General features: G+C 47.8%; 5 protein-coding genes across 5 annotated transcripts; 2 read left to right on the forward strand and 3 right to left on the reverse strand.

Moving 5' to 3' along the window:
- Nucleotides 1-71: 71 nt before the first annotated feature.
- Nucleotides 72-2,124, reverse strand: BO87DRAFT_454689 (uncharacterized protein). The gene is made up of 4 exons (XM_025628578.1): nt 2,069-2,124; nt 1,546-1,997; nt 888-1,474; nt 72-827 (listed from the first exon to the last, which is right to left on the reverse strand). The coding sequence occupies exons 2-4, from the start codon at nt 1,852-1,854 to the stop codon at nt 428-430; spliced, it is 1,296 nt and encodes a 431-aa protein (XP_025485376.1). The 5' UTR covers nt 1,855-1,997; nt 2,069-2,124; the 3' UTR covers nt 72-427.
- A 2,302-nt stretch (nt 2,125-4,426) lies between these two features.
- On the reverse strand, nt 4,427-4,649 carry BO87DRAFT_420996 (uncharacterized protein; the record flags this gene model as incomplete). The annotated part of the gene is made up of 2 exons (XM_025627035.1): nt 4,427-4,502; nt 4,561-4,649. 2 exons carry the CDS (start codon nt 4,647-4,649, stop codon nt 4,427-4,429), a joined length of 165 nt encoding a protein of 54 aa, XP_025485377.1.
- Nucleotides 4,650-6,648: 1,999 nt separating this feature from the next.
- On the reverse strand, nt 6,649-8,516 carry BO87DRAFT_323921 (uncharacterized protein; the record flags this gene model as incomplete). Its single annotated transcript, XM_025620049.1, has 4 exons — nt 6,649-6,890; nt 6,960-7,722; nt 7,783-8,006; nt 8,115-8,516. 4 exons carry the CDS (start codon nt 8,514-8,516, stop codon nt 6,753-6,755), a joined length of 1,527 nt encoding a protein of 508 aa, XP_025485378.1. The 3' UTR covers nt 6,649-6,752.
- Nucleotides 8,517-13,107: 4,591 nt separating this feature from the next.
- Nucleotides 13,108-14,166, forward strand: BO87DRAFT_402839 (uncharacterized protein; the record flags this gene model as incomplete). Its single annotated transcript, XM_025625715.1, has 3 exons — nt 13,108-13,201; nt 13,250-13,901; nt 13,945-14,166. The coding sequence occupies 3 exons, from the start codon at nt 13,108-13,110 to the stop codon at nt 14,081-14,083; spliced, it is 885 nt and encodes a 294-aa protein (XP_025485379.1). The 3' UTR covers nt 14,084-14,166.
- A 3,369-nt stretch (nt 14,167-17,535) lies between these two features.
- Nucleotides 17,536-22,291, forward strand: pmcA (putative P-type calcium ATPase). Its single transcript, XM_025629698.1, has 2 exons — nt 17,536-20,812; nt 20,865-22,291. The coding sequence occupies exons 1-2, from the start codon at nt 17,795-17,797 to the stop codon at nt 22,143-22,145; spliced, it is 4,299 nt and encodes a 1,432-aa protein (XP_025485380.1). The 5' UTR covers nt 17,536-17,794; the 3' UTR covers nt 22,146-22,291.
- Nucleotides 22,292-22,547: the final 256 nt, after the last annotated feature.

Genomic DNA, 22,547 nt, shown 5'->3' on the forward strand with positions numbered 1-22,547 from the left:
AAATAGAGATCATTGCGAAAGTTTCGGCTATTAGAATGATGCATAAATCGTGTTTTTTTGGGAAATATCCGAGCTTCAGTGTGGATGGACCACGATTGATTATGACGGTAATCCAGCACACCATGGAAAAATAGAACGACACAATCACTACAATGCGAGGGTACTAGCAAACATGAGCGAATGAAGCAAATATTGGCCCAAGACTTCCCAGGACAGTGCAAGGACAAAGTTGTTGACATTTGTGGGAGGCTCAGGAGGATTCAAAGTGCATAAACTATCTTCGATAGTTGCTCGTAGATCATCGGCTGCGGCAGATTACGCTCCGCTAAGTAGATTAGCATTTAGCAGCGCAGTATGCGCTTTATAAAATCGACACAACTTCTTCCAACGCGCATTTTAATTGAGTGAGGCCAGCTCCGCGCAAAGCTCAGTGGAAAGGGCACTGGCCCCGTCGTGTGGTTTCCAACTCCTTCATAATGTCCTCCATACCCTGACGGCCCTTACCTTCGAAATACTTGGGGCCTACATCGAGATTATCATACCCCTTTGGATAATACTTGTCCCCTTCGTCTCCCGGCAAAGGCCGACCAAGCACCCAAGTCAACCACGCAACCGGACCCCAGCGGTTCCGGAGACTCGGCTCCACATAGTAAGGGGCAGCATCCCAGTTGGTCATGTAGATGCGGCCGTTCTTGTTGTAATCATCGGTGTAACTAACATACCGCAGAAAATAAGGGCGGGGTAGCGCGAGATACCGCAATGCAAACCGACGAGCGGAAAACAGTAACGAGAACAGCTTAGCATCAAAATCCGGAGGGGGGTCAATCCTGGAAAGAGAATCAATAAGCGGTTTGTTCGAGCCCCTGGAAACATTACACAAGACTTACAGCATGGCTTTCCGCAAGCGATCGTCCATCATGAACGAGACAAATCTCATCCCAATGAACTGCAGTGACTGGGGAAGCATGTACAGCAGCACTGCGATGGTCTGTCCGGCCACTACACGGTTGTTGACATGAGGTACCATGCAACGAACCTCATAGTCGTCGCTCCAGGCCATCATTTCCTCCAGCCAATGAAGACCATCGCGAAATCCGGTTTTACCTGACGGGAGGGCATCATAGCTGATATTCAAGCTGTCACCCAGACTTTTCCAAAAGGTACCGATGGCACTTTTCTCAAGGTCGCTCAGGTCCCGCCATTCATACATTTTCACAAATCTGACTGGCTGGATGGCAAAGAGGCCGAGTGTGTACAGCATATCATCTTCCAGGATCTTGCCGGAAGCGCGATAGCTGCTGTGGATCCAACGGGTGCGTGCAATAGAAGTGCAAGCACGACGAGAGGTTGGCGCATGGCCTACCATTTCCTGAACTAGTGCTACTGTATCAGCGTAGCGTTTCAGGGAAGTTTCGGGCTTTGAGAATTGGGCTGTATTTGTGAGCACTGTCGAGATGGTCGGGATACCATACGTCTGGTGCAGTAGTTAGTCGGCAGGATAGGAAAAGAAAAGAATAAGCATAAAGTAGCCGGGGTTTCACACACCCTGAAGAGAGCAAATTGGAGTGATTTGAGGTAAAGAAAGGGGAACTCCAGCTGAACCAAGCCTTTTTGTATCTCGCAGGCTTCATCATCGGTCATGCGAGAGAAAGACTCTCGCGTCGTATAGGGGTATTTTTGATATAGTCGCTGGAGGTATCGAAATCGTAGCTGCGAAACCAGAAACGCGTAGGCTGGAAGCAGCAAGCAAACACAAGTGACCAATTGCTGGAATCCCAAACCCGCCACCCGAGGGTCCGTGTTGGGGACAAACCCCAGGAATTTGCCCGGAGTGAGCTGTGTGTTGTTATTCATTGGTCGCCTAAGATTACTGATTTTGCTCAGTGGTCCATGCGTCGATGTACAGATAGTATATAGATAAACTCGATGACGGGCGAAGGGGACTGTAAAAGCATTTTTGAGTCTCTCAAAGTCAGTCACAACTGAAATGAAATGATCTGCATCGGGCATTAGTCATAAGTTGTGAGGGGCACAGATGACCGCTGTGAACAAATAAATTCCAGCATACCAAGATTGAAGATCGACAATGTACAGGGGAGTTAGGCACTTGATCAGTGATGGATAATATGAATAGTATGCTCGAAAGAGTTACTTTGGACTTACAGGGAGGGTGGGTGGGTCTGATGATGGTGATAATGATGATCCCCCGGGGTTTCATAACTAAGATCTGACTTAACAGTGAGTTTTAAGGTGTGGTTACCCCACCGCTCTCCCTTCTCCTACCGTGGTTCACTGACCATATCGATTTCCAGGGACTAATTATCTACACAGTACCTATATAGTACGCTACCAAGTTTCGTCTCATCTCTTTCTGCAATTATTAAGGTCCTTTCTAATAACCATAAACCTCAAGCAGATTGTGACTGCCTGCCACGACATCCTATGCCCGCGCAGAAACCCGTCCATACCCATTACTAATATTGAACAAGTGATTGGCTTCAATGTTATTGGATACTGAGTATGATAAAGCTGCACTAAAAGCAGCCTTGCTTTGTGAACTGGAAAGTACACATATCTTTTGGTATAAGTACATGCAGCCTCGGCGTGATTCGCCGAGTTCTACCTAAACCTAGTACTCGTTCTGGTGGTCGGCGCATCAATGGGCGACTCGGTGGTACAGACTGATGCTAGAAACCCAGAATGTTAGTTCCCACTGAACTACTAGTTGTACACGTGGACTGCCGGTGTCAGCGCCGCGCCCATGTTGGAGTACTCGTATGGTTGGTGGATCTTATTTTTGTAATATTCAGACTTCATGTGTTTGATGTGCCGGGTAATGATGATAGCATAGAAGCCATCCTACAGGCATCTAAAGAGACGGATAGATAACCCTAGTGAGTTTGGATCCGACAGGTGCGGTGAACTAGTCAGTCAATTTGCGATCTCAGCTCAGATTGAATACTATCTGCAATGTAGCAGCAGCGCTGTATGACACCTGTAAGGCCATGATAGGGCTACCTGTTACTTCAGTAAGGGATGCTTGCAGGCTCTCTCCGTCATAAGAGCGCTCATGCACTTTAGGGGATACGATTTGAAACCTGGATCAGTCGTTTTTCCTTCCTTGGAGACAAAGACAACAAGCACTTCTAAGATTGTCGTCCTCAAAACTTACACACGCAATCTCCCCTGCCGGCTAAGCCATGTTTGCGACTATACGATTTGGCAAGACACAAGACTCGCTATATGTCGAGAGTCAATCAAATCATCGGGGACGAATCTGCAAACCTTCCGGTCATTTGAGGTCCGCCTGTAATGCGTGTCGAGAAAAAAAGGTACCAAAGGTGTTCTAATGCCGAACCAATGCAACCACAGCTAATTCAAGATTTTACCAATAGATGAAATGTACAAGCCACAAGGAAGGCTGTGATCGATGTCGATCCAAGAAAATTGTCTGCTCTTATCTACCACCCAGACCAGATCAGTTGAAGCGGCGCGGGTCACGACGCCCTTCTAGCATCAGTAGCACGATCTCTTCAGCTGCCGACCCCCGAAGGAGGGCCGCAGAACGCAGAGCGAAGCGCATGGTGACTGATTCCACAATGAAGCCACTTGAAACGGACAATGGCTCTCCAGAAAATCTACTGCAAACCGATTACCTGGGTCTCGATGACACCCAGAACAATGTGCTAGCACACCTGGAAGGATGGCCTCAAGATCGGCAGGAAGACCAACTCACCATCCTAGAGCCGAATAGTCAGCTATTCTTTGGGTCAAAGAATGATTCATTCATGCTCAGCGACTCATCTGATTGCTATGTGGATCTTGCCACTTGAGGTGTGGATGAAGTGCCGCACTATTGGAGCCATCAATTCCAGTGTACAGCTTTGGGAAAGAAGAAGAAGGATGGGTCCATTCATTAACAGCGACGCGCGTCAGAGCAAAGGGCCAGGAATATGGGCAAGTGGATACATGTAGAGGCTATAGATCCAAGTCGAAAGACAATAGTACACTGTCTGGACGGGATAAGTTTTGGTCGAGATCCATGACTATGAGGATTGGACCTTACCAATACTGCCATGATTGTGGAAGTGTAACACACCTTCTTGTCTGCATTGAACTCCGCCTTGACTGATGTATCTCTTGATCCGCTCAGATGACCCAATCGTATGTTACTTTTCTTCTTCCTTCGCTTGAATGGCCAGTAGTTAGCCCTTTACCCAGTCTTTGTAATAATGTCCTTGCTTGATGTATGGAATCTTCTTTTTCGGTTATTTTGGAAAACTACTCAAGGTCAATGCCTTAAAATCTAAATATGTGTTATAGATCTCCGTCGCTGATGCTATACCCAGGCTGGTCCAGGTTTGTTCAACAGACCATGTCGGCTAAATGTAGCAAATCCCTGCCACGCCAAGGTCTGTATATTTTCCTACGTAGACACGCTCATCACGCGAGTTCTTCGGACGGACTCTCCATTAGCCCCCAGATAACGACCGCTTGTGAAGCTGCACAATTCATCAGAGAATCACAATCCCCGAGTCGTCATGATATGCTCAAACTTACCTCCAGTGGAGATTCCCCGGCGCCAAATTGCGACAGACGTCTACAAAATTGAGGACTTGTCGATCAACCTCTTCACCCCAGATTGGCATGTTTGCTAATGCACTGTACCAGCGCCTGCAACAATCTTTTATGATGTCACCAATTTTGTCTACAGCTTCTTGCAACGACAAGTCCTGCCTGTAGCAGCCTGACCAGGTTCTGATCGACTCCTAGTTTTTGCTTGAATTAGGCCACTGAGGCGCTTTATTGGGCGACATGAAGAAGTCAACTCACTAAGTCTCTCTCGTATGATAGAACATCATTGACCCGAAAAACTGTGCCAGTAAGACTTTGGATTCTTGATGTCAACAGAAAGTAGCCACTGATAGGAGTATCAGGTCTGTCGTGACAGTCATGAACTCCTGTATACAGGGGTGTTCGACAACGCTACTGGGGAGCTCAACACCAACGGCACATCTAGACCGGGCAGTTAGCATGGACTCCGGGCGGCACTGAATCGGATCCTTACTCGCAGAGTACAATGGCCGGCAATGCCCCAACTATTAATCTTTGCATATCTGTAAATTCTTGCACATCTCGGGCGAGACTACGATTCTCCTGTTGAACCCGAACTTGGCCCAGGAGACCATAGAAATAACACCGGTGTGCCTTCTTCCAACGAGCTTGCAGGTCTACAGTTCTCAGTATCAACTCCCTAAGTAGAAAGGTTGAAGATATCAACGATAGCAGAAATTCACCTACAGTGGACCTCTAGTCCGCGGGACTAATGTTAGTTGTCAGCCCCGTAAATAGAGGGCTTTCCTTGCCCCTACCTTCTTCAATCGGTACCAACAAGACTGGAATACATGCTGGATCGGGTTATCTTCCATGCTAATGAGGGGCGCATCATTCTTCATGAGAGCCATAGATTGTTCAATTTACTCCTCTGCGGCTGCCAGGTCGGTGCTCAGACGACCTTCGTCGAATTCTGAATGCAGGAGCAGGATTTCATGTCAGCTTATTGACTTCTTCATTGCTAGTGGTTGAAAACAGTAGAGCATGTAAAATTCCTTGCACCCACGGTCATCGAGAAGGAAAACCTGGCCCATGAATTATATCGATTAGCAGGCCAGATTGCTGGAGACAAGATGCGCGGAGTCACCATACTAAACCAGTTAAACCAATCCACTATCATGCGAAGAGCTTCTTGATCACACTGTGGCGCACATAGGGAACCCAGATATGCCAAATCTACTCTGGAATTCCGGGAAACCCATTGCAGGCTGGCAGACATTGTTCTAGGGATGACTGCGTCAGTTCCTCCGTTGGGGCCATCTCCTCCACCGGGTCAGCGGCTACTTGACAATCCAAGCATCAGCCTCAGCTTTCACCTCTTGGGTAATGTGGATTCAAGCTGGACTTCACAGCCATTATGGAAGAAAACATAGTATCTGGCAATCGGATAAAGTGCTGTGACGCATGGTCTAGACATGTTGATGACCCAACATGAGCAGAATCGGAATCAGCAGCCACCTCCAGTTCATTGGCGAGGTTGGATGTAGACGCCGCGACAGCATTCATGGTCTGATGATGATGCAATTGAACTGGTAGTGACGTTGTTGTTTGAGAGTTGATATCTCCAAATTCAGTGCGAGAGTTGTTCTATGCATTTACATAAAAGAAAGTAGTCCCTTTTTTACATTGAATGGAGTAATAACTACTTCCTATCTAGGAAGTAGTCTACTTACCATCTGCAAACCGGCTAATTTCCTCATATGAAAACTCGGCTAATTGCCTGCCAGGGAAATACTACTTCCGATGCCCGGTTCAGAAATTCATATATTCCTCATTGGGCAATTCATCTCACCTGACCTTAGAAGATTACAGAACCATACCATCACGCATACAGACCATCTTTCTGTGCTATTCCAACCTCGCCAGGACTACATTGCATTTGCTCGGACGGTAAACACGGAATGGATGAATGTATCAATATCTAAACAGGTATATGCACGTACGTACAAAAAGTATTTAAAAATTCTTCTGCCAGGGGTTTTCTATTCACAGCAATAGCAGATGGCACCTTGGTCTAATTAACAGCATATCGGTCCGGTTACACCCGTCGCTCCTCGTGAAACCAGACAGAAAGGGCCTGGGGAAGTGTCTTCAATACCATCCAGAATGACACCGATATCTAATCAGCACTTGTATACTCAACGGCCAATAACCTTCAGCTCCAGCATTCTAAATGGCGGAAACGCAAGAGCCGCAAAGCCCAACCCCAGCCAGAGGCCCAGATCACATCCACCTGGAATCGCTCTGGAGACTGGGCCTGTATAATAGGCTTGATCCTATTAGGAGAAGAGTACCTTGGTCAGCAGTGATTTGTGCAACAAGCACATGCTAGTGGGACTACATACCATGCCAACAATGGCTCCTACCCACCCGATCAAAAAGGCAGTGCTAGCTGCCACTCCAACTGGGAGTTTAAGCCAATTGTTCCAATCAGTCCAGTCGTAACGTTTCCCTCGGTTGAAAAGTACGTCTTGTTCTACCACAATGGTGAACCAGATGATGACCCAGTATCCAATGAGTGGCATTAAATTCCCGAAGATCTCATACAAAGAGTTTCGGCCTCCGATAGCACATGATGCGTAGATCAGAGTGCTGGCAGTCGTGAAAACAGGTCGTGGAACCCTGAGCCACATCTCTCCCAGCATTTGGAAATTCAATCCCGTTGAGTATGAGCTGGGGGCATTGTTGGACACAATCGTCAAGACGTTGATGAAGGCGCATAGCTTTCCAAGAGGCCCCAACCGATCATAGCCGGCCATCAGCAGACTCCCCGGTGTGCCGTCATAAAGAGACGCCCATTTGGAGTTAATTGCAACACCGCTTCCAAGCCCGGCGCCAAGAAGAAGGGTTATGGCTATTGAGAAGCTTACACCGATCGTGGTTACTGTCCACACTTTCCATCTTCGTATTTCCGGTGAATAGTAAACCTGGTAGTCCGCGGACACGGGTATCCATGACAAGGGAATAGAGAGGCAAAGTGAGAAATATGTTAGACGCTTTGCGTTTATCTGCTCAATAGAACCGATCGACGGGCTATGGAAGTTGAATTGCGGACCAGCCGAGCCGGTGAGAATGCAAAATATCAACAATTGCGGAAACCAAGCAAACCTTTGCCAGAATAAATGGTCAGACGAGTGCTCTAAAACTTTGAAGGGTGAAGAATCCTACCGCTCATAGAACTGGAATATTTTCATCCCAAAAGTAGCCATTGCCCAGCTCACCAAGGCGACTATTACTATACCGACTATGACGGACACGACTCCTCCTGATAGCTTGGAAAGCAACTGGCCTCCTACAGTGGCACTCATCATGCCGGTTCCCAAGTTGGTAAGCACATTCAGTATACAACAAACCTTACTGGGGTAATATCCCATGAAATACCGAGACACAATCTATCAGGAGAATATAAGTTGTGAGCCGTTGTCCTTAAGTCACGAGAATGTTTATGTGCAGACGGGGAAAGCAAGAGGAGAGAACCAAGGTGTAAGTGTAGGTCTTACAAGTGTGCGGTTGCCGCTTCTGGGACCCCATGTGCTCATGTATCCAACCCCTAGGCCTCCCAAAAACGTTCCAAAGATTACACACAGCGCGGCGTCGGTGAAGCTCAGCTTCATTACCAGTGTTCCCAAAGACCCGGTCACTATATTATTGATTGCCATACCCATGCTGAACCATGTGAGCATCATTTGGAAAGGGGTTGAGCTGGTGTTCTTCAGTCGTTCTTCAAGAGACACGGGCTCGATCCCGCGAGCCTCTAAGCCTTTGATATTCCTCGCCCAACGTTCGTATCTCGATCCACATGTCGGCGGGGGAGTTCCCAGAGTATGTGAAGCCTCTAGCTGCTCTCGTGTCACACTTCGCAAGGAAGGGGATCTCTGTATTTTTTCTAGGTCAGAGTCCATGCTGGTTCGGGCGTGCCTCTCGAGGGAGCTGTCTGTGCACACTTTCGCGTTCTGCAACAACTTGAACTATAACCTGCTGGGACTCATCAAACTATAAATGGACAAAATAAGAAAAGACGGTCGCCTCACTGGGCATACAGACATTCGAAAAACCGGAGGGAGAAGATTCCAGTGGAACAACCACTGGTTACTCCGTCGTACTGCATTGACATCACTTTGTTTTCCTCAGCGTGACACCCGCGCTCCAAGACCAGAACAACATTCCACAACATCAGAACACTAAATCGGGATACCGACCCCAAACCTGGTCAAAAGTACTATGCTTGTACTGAATCGGGCTTAGCAGCACACGTCTACCTCCCCGGAGAACAAAGGGGTTGGTATCCGGATAACAGCTGGAAGGCACCCGATCCATCAGGGTGTTTGCTCCAACATCGTCATTGAGAGATATTCTTAGTGTATGCTGCCCTATTTTGTTGGCAAGGCCATACACCCTTCCGCACAGACAGTCATGTGAGTGTGTGTGTGTTCCACATACCACGCCGATGATGCCTTAATAAGCTCTGCGATACATTCCTCTGGTATGCACCAGCCACGCAAGGAGACGAAATGCTATTCAGGGAGAGAAAATCCTGATGCCTGTATCAAGAACCAGCAGGTCAAGACCATGTGCTGTTTGTGGGGTACAGAGCATAGAAGCAAGAGTGTCAGGTATGGGACGAGCTCATGAACTGCTGACCGGGACCTCGTAGCCCCGGATTTCTAAGTTGCTTCGATCCTTGTCGGGAAAGTGGTGAGCAGGGTGAGGAGAACAAGGGATCATGTCACCCATGCCTTGTGATATATTCCCCTGACGACTGCGGAAGACGAATACCATTTTGATCAGTTTCCCCGAGAGACGGTTACGTACTCAAAACCTCTTCCTAACTCCTTGATAGGGCTCTGAACACTGCCGCGTGCTCATGTATGATTGACAAGCAAGACCAACTGCCATATCGGGTGGTGACGATCCTTGATAACAGGTGATTTGATCCCGACTGAATGCCACAGGCATGGGTCTAATACCGAGGCAGGCGATATTCCTCAGAGGGACATGATTGAATGAGCATTTATGAGGGATAATGCAATGAAGAATGCAACGCGACATATATTCACCATCTTCCATAGTACCTTACTGAAAGTGACTACACTTTGCCTGTCAGTGACTAGCTCTGACCCCTCTCATCACCATAAATTCTACGCATATGGGGTTACTTTCCTCCACAAACATTCTTTTTTTCTTATCTAAACATGGTACTATCCATATCAATGTAAAAGTCTGGGCACTCATTGATCGAAAAAGCAAGATATAAACATTAAGCCAATAAGAAACAAGAATTTAAGACATTTCCAGAGGTTATGAACTACTTTATATTATCATCATTGCTAAGTACCTAGAGCTTTTAAGGTTTCATTTCCAAGACTGCATACACCTTAGAAAAGCCCCTGACATTCTATGCCAAACTTACAGAACCATCGATTTTGCGAAACCAATCAGCATCAGATTCACGAGCATCATTCACATGCAATACTTTACCATTACAACTAGCATACACACTCTCCACAGCGACCGAGGTGTACAACCAAAAGGAAGACCGTGCCTAGGGGAAGCACTGCCGGCGTTGACCTTGTCGGCTTCTCGCGCTGGCCCTCTAACCCCCAGCTTGTGGTGTATCAACTGATAATCTTGGAGAACTTCCAGAATACTGACACAGATACATTACTACGGAAACTACTTCCTTTTTGCAATAGCCTATCAAGAAATGCACCCTCTGGGAAGCATTCACGATTAATGACATTCTTCATCTTCGGGATCTCTTGAAATTATCTCATCAGCGGAAACATACTAATGTGATCTTTACACTTCAAATTTCTGATCGACGAAGTACGCCGTGACTTAGACACAGAGAGACTCCTATGTAGTCGCGGGTTCGTTCAAAACGTTATATTTGTCAACACGGCCGATGCGAACATAACCTTGTTCTGTCCATGCCATGTCCTAAACAGCCCACATAGGTATAAAAAGCTGTCGAGAAGACAGTCTATGATGGTGTTTGTCTTTGGCTCTTTCAATACTCGGAAGTAAACCTCGAGCAAGAAGTGTCAGGGAGTGTCTATAGGACCCTATATCTTTACCAAACCAGGTCAATATTTGCTCATGAGAATAAAAGCCAGAGCTCTATGTGGCAAGAAACACATAACTGAACTGCAAAGCCGCATTTCCTGCCCTCCCAGTTACATGAATCTGTCTAATCAAAACAAAAAAGAAAAAAAGAAAACAGGATATTCCTCCCATATTATATTTAACACACTCTTGAGTTGCATATGATCCCGAAATCTCAGGCTACTATGCTTTGGAGCTGGTCATCCTTTGGATGTACCCCCCTTCTTCGCGTATAGAACTTGATATTGACATGCTATGCTGAGTACTTTTAACGCAGGAAACCATTTGCAAGCACTTAGACATTGCAAGCAGTTTATCCCCGAGTGCTGAGTAGGCGGCACAACTCAGTGAAGCGGTACAAGAACTCTGTGACCTGAACACCCAGCTCCATGACGAACAGACATGGTTTCTAAGATGGGAGAGCGATGCCGCGGATTGGAAGGAAGTCTCTAGCAACGCGAAAGAACCTGAAAGTCCACAATGATGGTCAGATTATCAATGATATACAGATGCAGTGCCATTACCTGCAGGATGAGGTGGCTGACCGGTTCATTATGACTACTACTAGAAGGCACCGAGAGATCTCGTGAGCCCAGTGGCTCACAAAGCATCACACATGGCCAACCGGTGAAGCTGAACTCAGGTATTTTCTAGAAATGACTCATGAGTATCTTTTGGGGAAAAAAAATACTATCAATCTAGCATGAGGATGCATATTCTCTTCTACTTAATTGTTATCTTATTTCTGGCATCTGCATTTACACCCACAGGTTAGCATTATGCCAGAGGCATCATGGAGATTGTGTTAAAATTAACCGTCGCGATGATATGTTGTCTTTAAAAGAGGCCCATGACGGAGATGGCTATCTCTTATCTGCGTGTCCTGTGAAAGAGCATAGCATGCTAAATATATTGACTGCTATCCAGTCTACCCAGCAACGTCTAGGTGCATTTGATGGTGCTGGTTGACAGGAGGGACACAACCGGTCGATAAGGGCTAATGGTTTCTTCCTGTGATGATAGTATGATAAGCTGCAGATCAAAAGCAAACTGGTACTTCTGTTACCTGACCTGCTAGGGTAAACGTACAAATCTGAGAAGGTTTGATTAGGGAGTCCGTTAATACAGGGCTGTACCAGACAAGACTAACCCTACTCCTAGGGACATTTCTTGTGATTGACTGGTGGCATCAAGGATCTGGGCGTCTTCAACAGCGTCCTGATCAGGCCTCTGTGGTCCGGAAATCCTGTTCCTCGTCTGCTGCTCCAGGCCCTGATGACAAGACGAGAGCAAGCACTAGAAGAGTACGACCAAGCTCTATGCCTCATCTACAGTACTCCAATATGATACTCAAATAATTTCTAGAATGTACTTTCATTCTAAAAGACATATAACCAGATCGCTTTGTTCTTCTGTGCACCACAGCTTTTCAAGGTAGTGGCCCCTAAAAAAAAAGCCTAAAGATGGTAGGTTTGATGCTAGCCGACAAGGCTGAGTTTACGAAAAGAGTAGCCGAGCGATGAAAAGACATGCATAACCTTCCCCAGTAGCATAAATCAAGCCGCTAATGCCTCCTATATCAGTATTCGAAGACAGTTACTATATACCACCTCAATTTGAGCAACTCAACAGTATACGGTTATTAATGAATCTCCAATACTCAGAAGAGCTCTGAGCGAGACTCTAAGCAGAATGGACATGATAGTTTTGCCCTTTCTCTGGTGTGCTTTCCGCCTCTTGAATCGTATCCTTCCAGGTAGACCGGGCTTAAAAAAGATCTACATGTTCAAGTCACTGAATTTGAGGATAGTATTGCAAGATGTAGGGGTGAATATATGTGTTTGGTTGTTAGGTCAGAGGCCACGTAGGCAGAGGTGGCGGGGATTCAGGTTATGCCTGGCTAAGTGAATGTCCGAATATAAACATGATATTCCGGTCAAAAGCCGCATTCTCTGGGATATGGACGTTGTTGTATATAACCTACTTAGTAGAAGTGTTGAAGACCGCTTAGGGTAATGCATCGGCTTCGGCTAGCTACTGATATATACTGGCCAGTTCTGTTGGGCAGTCACCGGAAAATCAGGATGTTGCCAACAATAGTTGGATATACTTATTGCGGGAATTTCCATCTTCACTTACTCATCCTAGTTTGCTGCTTGTCATATTCACGATTAATGCACGTGATGTAAGTGGGATAAAAGTTGGTGAAGCATTTGGAGTCCCCTTCTGCTGACTGGCCATTGGTATATTGCTTTGGTCTTCTTGGTGCTATGTTGTTCTAATAAGAACCCAACTCAGCCGTAATCTATCAATGTCGCGTTAGTCTTCACCAATCTATTCGGATTTTTTCTTCCTGGTCTTGGAAGGCCGAGAGTCAAACTGCCAACCATGATGGTTGATACTTACAACGGGCCGCCTCCATATTGCAACGGTGCAGTACTGGTCATCCAGTCACACGCTCCTCCTCCTCCACTCCACAGAAGTGAAATCTTTCTGCAAGATAACCTGGATCATTCGTTCTCTCTCCTAGAATTATGTCTCAAGAACCCCCCTCTGCCAGGCTCTGATGGCCACAGTTTTGTTAATATCCAGTTGATTGAGGAACTGCAAATTGGCTTCCATAAAAGGTCCCAGGTATTTGTTGTAAGATGTGTGAATACCGATCATTCTTCAGGTCTACCGCCAGATCAGGACATGATCGCCAAGTTCTATGACCCTCTCTACCACGACCGTGACGATGGCAACCTTTTTCGGGCAGCTGACTATGATTACTCGCACGAGTGTGCCTCTTATAAGCGTTTGTCCGAGCTACAGGGCTCTGTTCTTCCCCGATTCTTCGGCTCTTACACATTCAAAACAAAGATCGATGGTCATCCTCGCCAGATTCGTTTGATTCTACTTGAACGAGTCAATGGTCTGCCCATGAGTCGCCTAGAGCCCAAGATATTCTCAACAGAGGAGCGTCAGGCTATTATGAGACAGATCATTGATGGAGAGTCTGCACTTTACGCCAAGGACGTTCGTCATGAAGACTTATGTCCACGCAATATCTTGATTGAACGGAGTGAACTGGGAAGACTAAGAGCCATCATTATTGACTTGGGAAAGTCTGTTATTGGACGATCACGCAATCCTTCGAACAGTGCAGAAGAGAGCCAAGGGTTTCCTGGCGTCCCGCATTAGTCCGCTACTTAGATGGAACATCTATAATGGATATCCTAACAGCTTTGAAGATTGGATCGACTGGCCGTGGCAGAAATGGCTTGAGGTTCAGTACAAGGAGACTGAATCTACGATCACAGACGAGCAACGGCAGAGGTGGCCAGTGTATGACTGGAGGCTGGAGATTACATCATTTTCATGATATGGTGGGAGATGTTTTGAGCCCATGTTGTGCCGATTTCTAGATCTCCCGGAGAGTCTAACACCTTAGCAAGAGATACAAGCTGTTCTGGAGTATCTTTGACGTTCCACCACTATGTTAAGACCGACGTCCATGTGATAGCAGGTCATCTCTTTCTCAAATTAGATTGCAGTGAGCCTAGGCATCTTGTGGGTCCAAATTCAGGTAGTTCCTTCCGACAAAGGAACCAAGCATAAAACTCACGAACACTCTTAGTCCGCGCCATCCTCTAAGTACCTACGGCATCTACGTAGCACTTGGACCGAGACATGCGGACCCAACCCTTGAATCTACTGTATGTTGACAAGCAAACAGACGACAATGAAAGGGAGATAGCAGCCCAAACCTACTACCTACCCAAACCAACCTTATTACTGTCTAGAAACAAAATGAAAGTTAGAAAAGCTCTCTTCCAAGCAAGCTGACGACATCCGTGTCACCCGGAGCTTGTGCTTGTGGTGGCTATGCTATGCGCATGTAACCAGTCGGCTAACGCAGAGCTTAGCATAGGCGGATTGACAAGTCAGGTTGATGATATTATTTGCTTATCCGTACGGAGTAGATACTTACCCCATAAGGGTTGGGTTTTGAAATGGGGTCCAAACAAGATATGATGAGACTGTACACCATTGTGGTAGGTGTCAGGTTTTATGAAGCTTCCCTCACGGGATAATCGTGATGGTGGTGGTGCAACGGGCAAACTGATGATGTGGAATAGGATAGGACGGAGAGCTCCGCCCGGAGAATTAATATAACATGACAATAACAATACGCGGGAAAGTGTACTGCATTGCACTGCACTATTTTACAATGATAAACATATTGATAGAGGCATGATCTGATGTCACCAGGTTTACTTGCTATGGATGTAAGTGGAAATAGGATGCGCCGGATATGAAGTCAAAATCAGTCAAGTTCCAAGTATTCACTAGACTAACTAAGAAGGAATTTTCTTCCAGACAAGGATAATAAACACATCATTATTACCCTCCGGCTAAGCTAAAGCTAACCTTACTTCCCTGTCGACTTGCTTTTTGGTAGTATGCAAACTAGACTAGTCAGGTTCCCATACGTGGATTAGATGGATGGGGCCCTTTTTTTGCACCGCCCCCTTCCTGCCAAGTCTTGTTTTCTTCTTTCTTCCTCTTGTTCCTCTCCTGGTAAAGTAGACTATTTACTGACGGAGAAAGTTAGGTTGGGGGTTCGGGCTGTTCCACAAATCTAGACTTGTTGGCGGGTTCTCTTCGTCATCTTGCGTGTTGTTGACAGGATACTGGTGATCTGTTTTAACATAACCGTTTGATAACTTTTATTTATCCGTCCTTTGACATTCATCACAGTTTCTCGGGTGGCATGTGGTACATGGAATATTCTTTCCCTGGCGAACCCGGCGGTTAGACCTGATGCGTAGCGTGCATTAGCTCGACTAGTCCAAACATTAATGCATCGTCATTAATTTGATGACTTCTTAGTAAGTTACTTAATTAGCGAGTAGAGCGATGAGTAGATAGATAGACAGATAGTAGTCTAGATAGATAACTAGTCTAGTTTATCGTTCTGCGCCGCCTATCTACTTGGTTGATAGTACGTGGTCCGAGTGGAGCCCCTTTCTTGGGGGTCAAGTTGGAACACTTTAAGAGGCAGGTCCAACATCAACACGATGGATAACCCCATCTGAGTAGTAAAAACCGAGAATAAGAAATACAGTGCGGCATTTGGTCCGTCTAAATACCACTAGCGTTCTGGGGACCATCTCGTAAACGGCATTGGTAGCATTGGAGGTAGAAAGTATCTGCCTCACTGCTGGTAAATCGGGAGAAAATTGGCTGGTGATGAGTTAAGGTACGTGGATGGAGCACGTCCTGCTTCGGGTTCCATTCCCCTTAATTCTAGCTCGACCGTTAGTCTGGAGAGCGAGGGATGTACTACCGAGGTGTGGATTTTGTCTCTTCCGTCACCACTTTTCCGTTCCCTCCTCCCTTTCTAGTAAGCAACTTATTAGTAGTACCTACTTCATAGACTCATAGTCTAGATATCACTTCGGATTATTACTCGCACTGAAAAAGACCTTCTTCCCCAAACAGTCCTGGAAACACAGAAACAGAAAAGAAAGGGAGCAGGACAATCATATCAATAATGGCGGGTAATAATAAAGGCCTGAAAATTATATGAAATGGGAATAAAATAAAATAGAATTTTCTGAAAGGGGGAAATGTGGGAAAAAATCAAATCAAAAGACTTTCGATGACGGGGTCGAGAATGAGGCAGTGCAAAAGTGAACCGACGAGTTACGTTACAGCTTTGGGCGAGTCGGAGCTCTGCAGAGGTCATTAGGCCCGTTAAACAATTCCCCCCCAAGAAACTAAACACCCCCAGCGCCCTGTTTTGGTGGCAAGGAGGTCGCCTCAATCCGTGGATGCTCCCGTTAGAGGTCAGAAAAAGGAAGAGAATGATTGAAAGGCACTCTCCCTTTATATGGATGGAGGTTTCCCTGAAGATCGATAAACCAAGTGCCCTGACGAAGCAGAAACCATCAAACATGGGGTAGATAGTCAGCCATCGGGCAATTGGCAGCTTTTCTTCTGCAAACAAACAGCTTTCGTTTCCCAAACTTACCACATCACTCGATCTGGGCCAACCGGTGGGTCCATAGTGGGGCAGCTAGCCGTAGTGATTGGTCCTTTGCAGGATAGGTGCAGGGTCTACCACCGAATCATGCTGTAGTCGGTAAGTAGGTACCTTACCTGACAGTACAACTGCGCCTACCATTCCTCTTTCTTTACTTCCATGATCTCAGTCCCTCTATCAATCGTTCTATCCACCCAACTTCATGATGTGTCGTTGTTCTGCTTGATTCCCCAATTTCTCCCTCCCCCATTCATTCTCCCTTTCTCCTCCACTTGACTTTCTCTTGCCCTTAATCCCTCTTTGTCTTCGCTTCATTCCGTAATTTACCTCCATTGGTTCTGTGCTCCTTACGCCGACACAAGTGAGGTGCGGTCGCTTGGTTGTCGGTTTCCCCCCCAATTCCCCTCAACGCAAATCGTCTGTCCATTCGCTGGCTTTCTAAGTAATACCTCGTCGCTGATAAGCCCTTCTAGCACTGGCAGTGCTTTTAATACGTTTACACTTTGCCGGGATTGGTCCCACCATCGGGTCGCGTTTCGATAATTGTCACCTCCGGATGTGCTCCTGATACGACGTTACTACGTGGTGTGGGCTCTCTGGTGCTGGCAAGCAAAGCTTGTCAACCTTCATATTCCACCGTTGTCCTTCCCTCCTTTTCGCTTCACTAGTCGCCTGTTTCCCCTCTTCTCTCGTGCTTCTCTCGAATCGCTGTTCAATCGATGTGGACGTTCCTTACTCCCACGGCCAGTTCCGCGCATTCGTCTGTTTAATCCGCAGCGCCAGTTCTTAGTGTAGCTAGAACACATGGGATATAATACTCGCACATTCCTCTTCGGTGTCCGCTATTGAGCTTAATCGGTTGCTACTTGCCTCTGGAATGATACCCACTTCTCTTGCGTCTGGATCCGACATTTTATGATACGGCGCTGTTCAATTGTTCTGCTCCTTTTGGAGCCGCATTCCTATTGACGTCTAGTATCCTAGTCCGTTGCCATCGCTCCCAAGACCCACTCATCTCCGGTTGTTTCACCCCCTGGAAATATCATGCCGGATTCCAAATCGGATGGCCATGATGCTAGGCAGTCAGGGTCGACTCCCCTGCGACGGGAGCGGGCCCCGACTATCACCATCGATACGTCGGCTGTAACGTCCTCAACCGACCAGCAAGAACCCCCGCAACAGATACTTCCTACCCCATCCCACCCCTCCTTACAAGTGTCTACCGAAAATGTTGATGCGCATGATATGAGCGCGCTCTTGAGCAGTGGGGGTGTCTCGCCATCGTCAGTCCGCTCTTTTGCGTCATCTGAGAACCGGGACTACGAGAGTCGTCCTACATCCCCGCACAATATCTCTCCCGCCTCGAAAATGACGGAGAACATGTCGAATTCGAATTACCTGGCTGTCCCCGGCACCAGGTCTCGCGGTAACTCGTTGGAATCTGAGGACTCGAATAATTCGTATACCAGCTCGTGCGGCGGAGACACCTATGTTCCCACAGCATCTCACGGCTCGCGCACCGATTTGACCCAGAACACGATAATCTCCGATGAGGATGCTCTCAAGCCGGATCCGGGGCGAGAGGCCGAGTTTGAGGTGGAAGACAACAAATTCGCATTCGCGCCTGGCCATCTGAACAAGCTATTGAACCCTAAGAGCCTGGGCGCATTTCATGCGTTGGGAGGGTTGCGTGGAATCGAAAAAGGACTTCGAACCGACGCGCGGAGTGGTCTGAGTTTGGATGAAGGAGACTTGGATGGTACAGTGAGCTTCGAAGATGCCACCAGCACGCAAACGTCCGAATCGCTGCCAAAGAACGCTTCCTTGACGCCAACGAGCCCTCCCAGAACCGACACGGGCTCGTCGAAACATGTCGAAAATGCCTTTGGGGATCGAAGCCGCGTCTATGGGAGGAACAAGCTTCCTGAAAGGAAGGCGAAGAGTTTTCTGGAGCTGGCTTGGATTGCATACAACGACAAGGTTCTGATTCTGCTTACGATAGCTGCAATCATATCTCTCGCCCTTGGAATCTATCAGTCTGTGACGGCAACGGGGAAGGAAGCACGTGTGCAATGGGTAGAGGGCGTGGCTATCATTGTTGCCATCCTAATCGTGGTCGTTGTGGGTGCCGCTAACGACTGGCAAAAGGAACGCCAGTTCGTCAAGTTGAACAAGAAAAAAGATGATCGACTGGTGAAAGTGGTCCGTTCCGGGAAAACAGCAGAGATCTCCATTCACGACATTCTCGTGGGTGACGTTATGCATCTTGAACCCGGTGATCTTATTCCAGTTGACGGTATATTTATTACTGGCCACAATGTCAAATGCGATGAATCGTCTGCGACCGGCGAGTCGGATGTGTTACGCAAGACTCCTGCTCACGATGTCTATCGGGCGATCGAGCAACACGAAAACGTCTCGAAGCAGGACCCGTTCATCGTATCTGGTGCCAAAGTCTCTGAAGGTGTAGGGACGTTCTTGGTTACAGCAGTCGGTGTTAATTCGACATACGGAAAGACCATGATGTCTCTTCAGGATGAAGGGCAGACCACCCCGCTACAATCGAAGCTAAACGTGCTCGCAGAGTACATTGCAAAGCTTGGTCTTGCTTCCGGATTACTCCTGTTCGTCGTGCTTTTCATCAAGTTCCTTGCGCAGCTGAAAGATATGGGCGGCGCATCTGAGAAAGGACAAGCTTTCCTGCAGATCTTCATTGTTGCTGTGACCGTCATCGTTGTTGCTGTCCCAGAAGGTCTTCCTCTGGCTGTCACCCTGGCGCTCGCCTTTGCAACGACCCGAATGCTCAAGGACAATAACCTTGTACGTCTGTTGAGAGCCTGTGAAACTATGGGTAATGCCACCACGATCTGCTCCGATAAAACAGGTACCCTGACGGAAAACAAAATGACCGCCGTCGCGGCTACTCTGGGAAAGAATCTAAGATTTGGAGACAAGTCCACCGAAACCTCTAGTCGTCCAGACGGCGACCGGGGTCGCGACCCTGCGACTACTCTTTCTCCCTCCGAGTTCGCATCCAGCCTTTCTGCACCGGCTAAAGACCTTTTGATCCAGTCGATTGTATATAACTCCACGGCATTCGAAGGGGAGCAAGACGGTGTAATGACTTTCATCGGTTCGAAGACGGAAACTGCCCTTCTGGGATTTGCGCGTACGTATCTCGGCCTAGGGTCACTCAGCGAGGCTCGGGACAACGCATTTCTTGCTCAGATGGTGCCATTTGACTCCGGACGCAAGTGTATGGCGGTGGTCGTCAAGATGGAAAATGGTAAATACAGAATGCTGGTCAAAGGTGCATCCGAAATTCTGGTTGCGAGATCCACTCGTATTGTTCACAACGCTACCCAGGACTTGTCAGAAGGGCCCATGTCGGATCAAGACCGGTCTAACCTGGACAATTTGATCAACCGTTATGCATCTCATTCGTTACGAACTATTGGTCTGGTGTACCGGGACTTCGATCAATGGCCACCCCGTGGGGCTCCTACTCAGGAGGAGGATCGTTCGCTCGCTGTTTTCGATGCAGTCTTCAAGGATATGATTTTGTTGGGCGTCTTTGGTATCCAGGATCCCTTGCGACCGGGTGTGACCGAGTCCGTCCACCAGTGTCAACGTGCAGGTGTCTTTGTGCGTATGGTGACTGGTGACAACATCATGACTGCGAAAGCTATCGCCCAAGAATGCGGTATCTTCACTCCTGGGGGCATTGCTATTGAGGGCCCCAAGTTTCGTCAGTTAAGCAGCCGTCAGATGACGCAAATCATCCCGCGGCTACAGGTTCTGGCCAGGTCAAGCCCCGACGACAAGAAAATTCTGGTTACTCAACTCAAAAAGCTGGGTGAAACGGTGGCTGTGACAGGCGACGGTACGAACGATGCACAGGCTCTCAAGACAGCTGATGTTGGCTTTTCTATGGGGATTTCTGGCACTGAAGTTGCTAAAGAAGCGTCCGATATCATCCTTATGGACGACAACTTCACCTCGATTATCAAGGCTATGGCTTGGGGTAGGACAGTCAATGATGCTGTCAAGAAATTCCTTCAAGTATGTTTTTGTATGATTCCGTGTTTCGCAAGCAAAGCTAACAGAGCTGTAGTTCCAACTTACTGTCAACGTTACTGCCGTGGTCCTCACTTTTGTTTCCGCAGTAGCGAGTGGAGATGAGGAATCTGTCCTGACAGCAGTTCAGCTTCTCTGGGTTAACCTTATCATGGATACTTTTGCGGCCCTTGCCTTGGCTACGGATCCCCCCTCACCTCATGTTCTCGACCGTCGACCTGATCCTAAATCGGCGCCGTTGATCAATTTGACTATGTGGAAGATGATTATTGGACAGAGTATCTATCAGTTGGTCGTCACGCTGGTTCTGAACTTCGCGGGACAATCGATCTTTCACTACAAAACGGCAGACGACCTCGACCGGCTTGAGACGATGGTGTTCAACACGTTTGTCTGGATGCAGATCTTCAACCAGTGGAACTGTCGCCGACTCGACAACAATTTCAATATCTTCGAGGGCATGTGGCGAAACTTCTGGTTCATGGGGATTCAGTTCATCATTATTGGTGGACAAATTCTTATCATCTTCGTTGGTGGACAGGCGTTCTCTGTCAAGCGACTCAACGGAGCTCAGTGGGGTGTTTCGCTGGTTCTAGGCGTAATCTCGCTGCCGGTAGCCGTGATCATCCGATTGATACCTGATGAGTTTATTAGCCGGCTCATCCCTCGGTTCTGGCAGCGCAAGAAGGGCCCCGAGCTACTGGTGTCCGACGAGGACCGGCGGTTCGAGTGGAACCCTGCGCTCGAGGAGATCCGGGATCAGTTGAAGTTCCTCAAGACGGTTCGTGGAGGTCGGCTGAGGCATCTCAAGCACAAGTTGCAACATCCAGAAGAACTCCTTCCGAGATCACGAAGCGGGTCACGATCCAGAGAAAACTCGATTCCCGGTACTCCTGTTGGCGAGCACAGCGACAGCACCCCGACACAGCCCCCTACTCCCGATTCCCGCTCTAGACGACGCACTCGGTCCCGCTCGAATTCAGCCTTCGGGCCTGCTGCTGCTATGGCCGGTGTGGTTGCGGGAAGTATTGCGGGCTGGTCTCCAATTGAGCGGGCACCAGGTGACGGAGAGGCTTTCAAGGTCCAGACGGACAGTCCTCATGGAGGCCTGGATAAGCAGAAAGGCATTGAAATCCACCCCGATACTGCGGCTGATGACCGTATTCTGGGAGATTACCAGACTACCTCGAAGACCCCTCCGAGCCAGAACCCAGGACTTCTCCCGCACTTCGAATACGCACCTCCGGAGCGTGCTCCGTCCCACCGGAGCCAGAGGTCTACGTCTCGGCTGTCGCGATCTAGCCAGAGCCAGGCGTGATCGCAAACCTCCTCTTCTTCCCAACTCCTTCCAGCCCTGTATACTTACCACCTGCTCTCTCTTTGTTCGCTCAAGTCCTTCTTGCTTGTGATTTAAGTCCTTTCATGCTAGATGTTACTGCGTTTTGTGATTTTACTTGCCGATTCGTTGCTTTTCTGGGACTCGATTAGCCTTGTGCGGAATACTGTGTTTTTAATATCCTGGGGTGGGGTTGGCGTATGTGATTCAAAAGGTGTATTCGTTCGCGGTTGCTTGCTTTCTAGACACTTCTCGCATAGGGATACGGACCTGGTCAAAAGGGGTCGGTTGCTTGCTTTACTTTATCTATTAGTCTCTCTGTACATAGCACTTCTTGCCTCGCCTGATGGCAGACTCGGGTTGAGAAAATACAGTCAATCTCGA

The sequence above is a fragment of the Aspergillus neoniger genome, assembly GCF_003184625.1.
Source record: "Aspergillus neoniger CBS 115656 unplaced genomic scaffold BO87scaffold_1, whole genome shotgun sequence".
In the NCBI taxonomy this organism is placed as follows: domain Eukaryota; kingdom Fungi; phylum Ascomycota; class Eurotiomycetes; order Eurotiales; family Aspergillaceae; genus Aspergillus; species Aspergillus neoniger.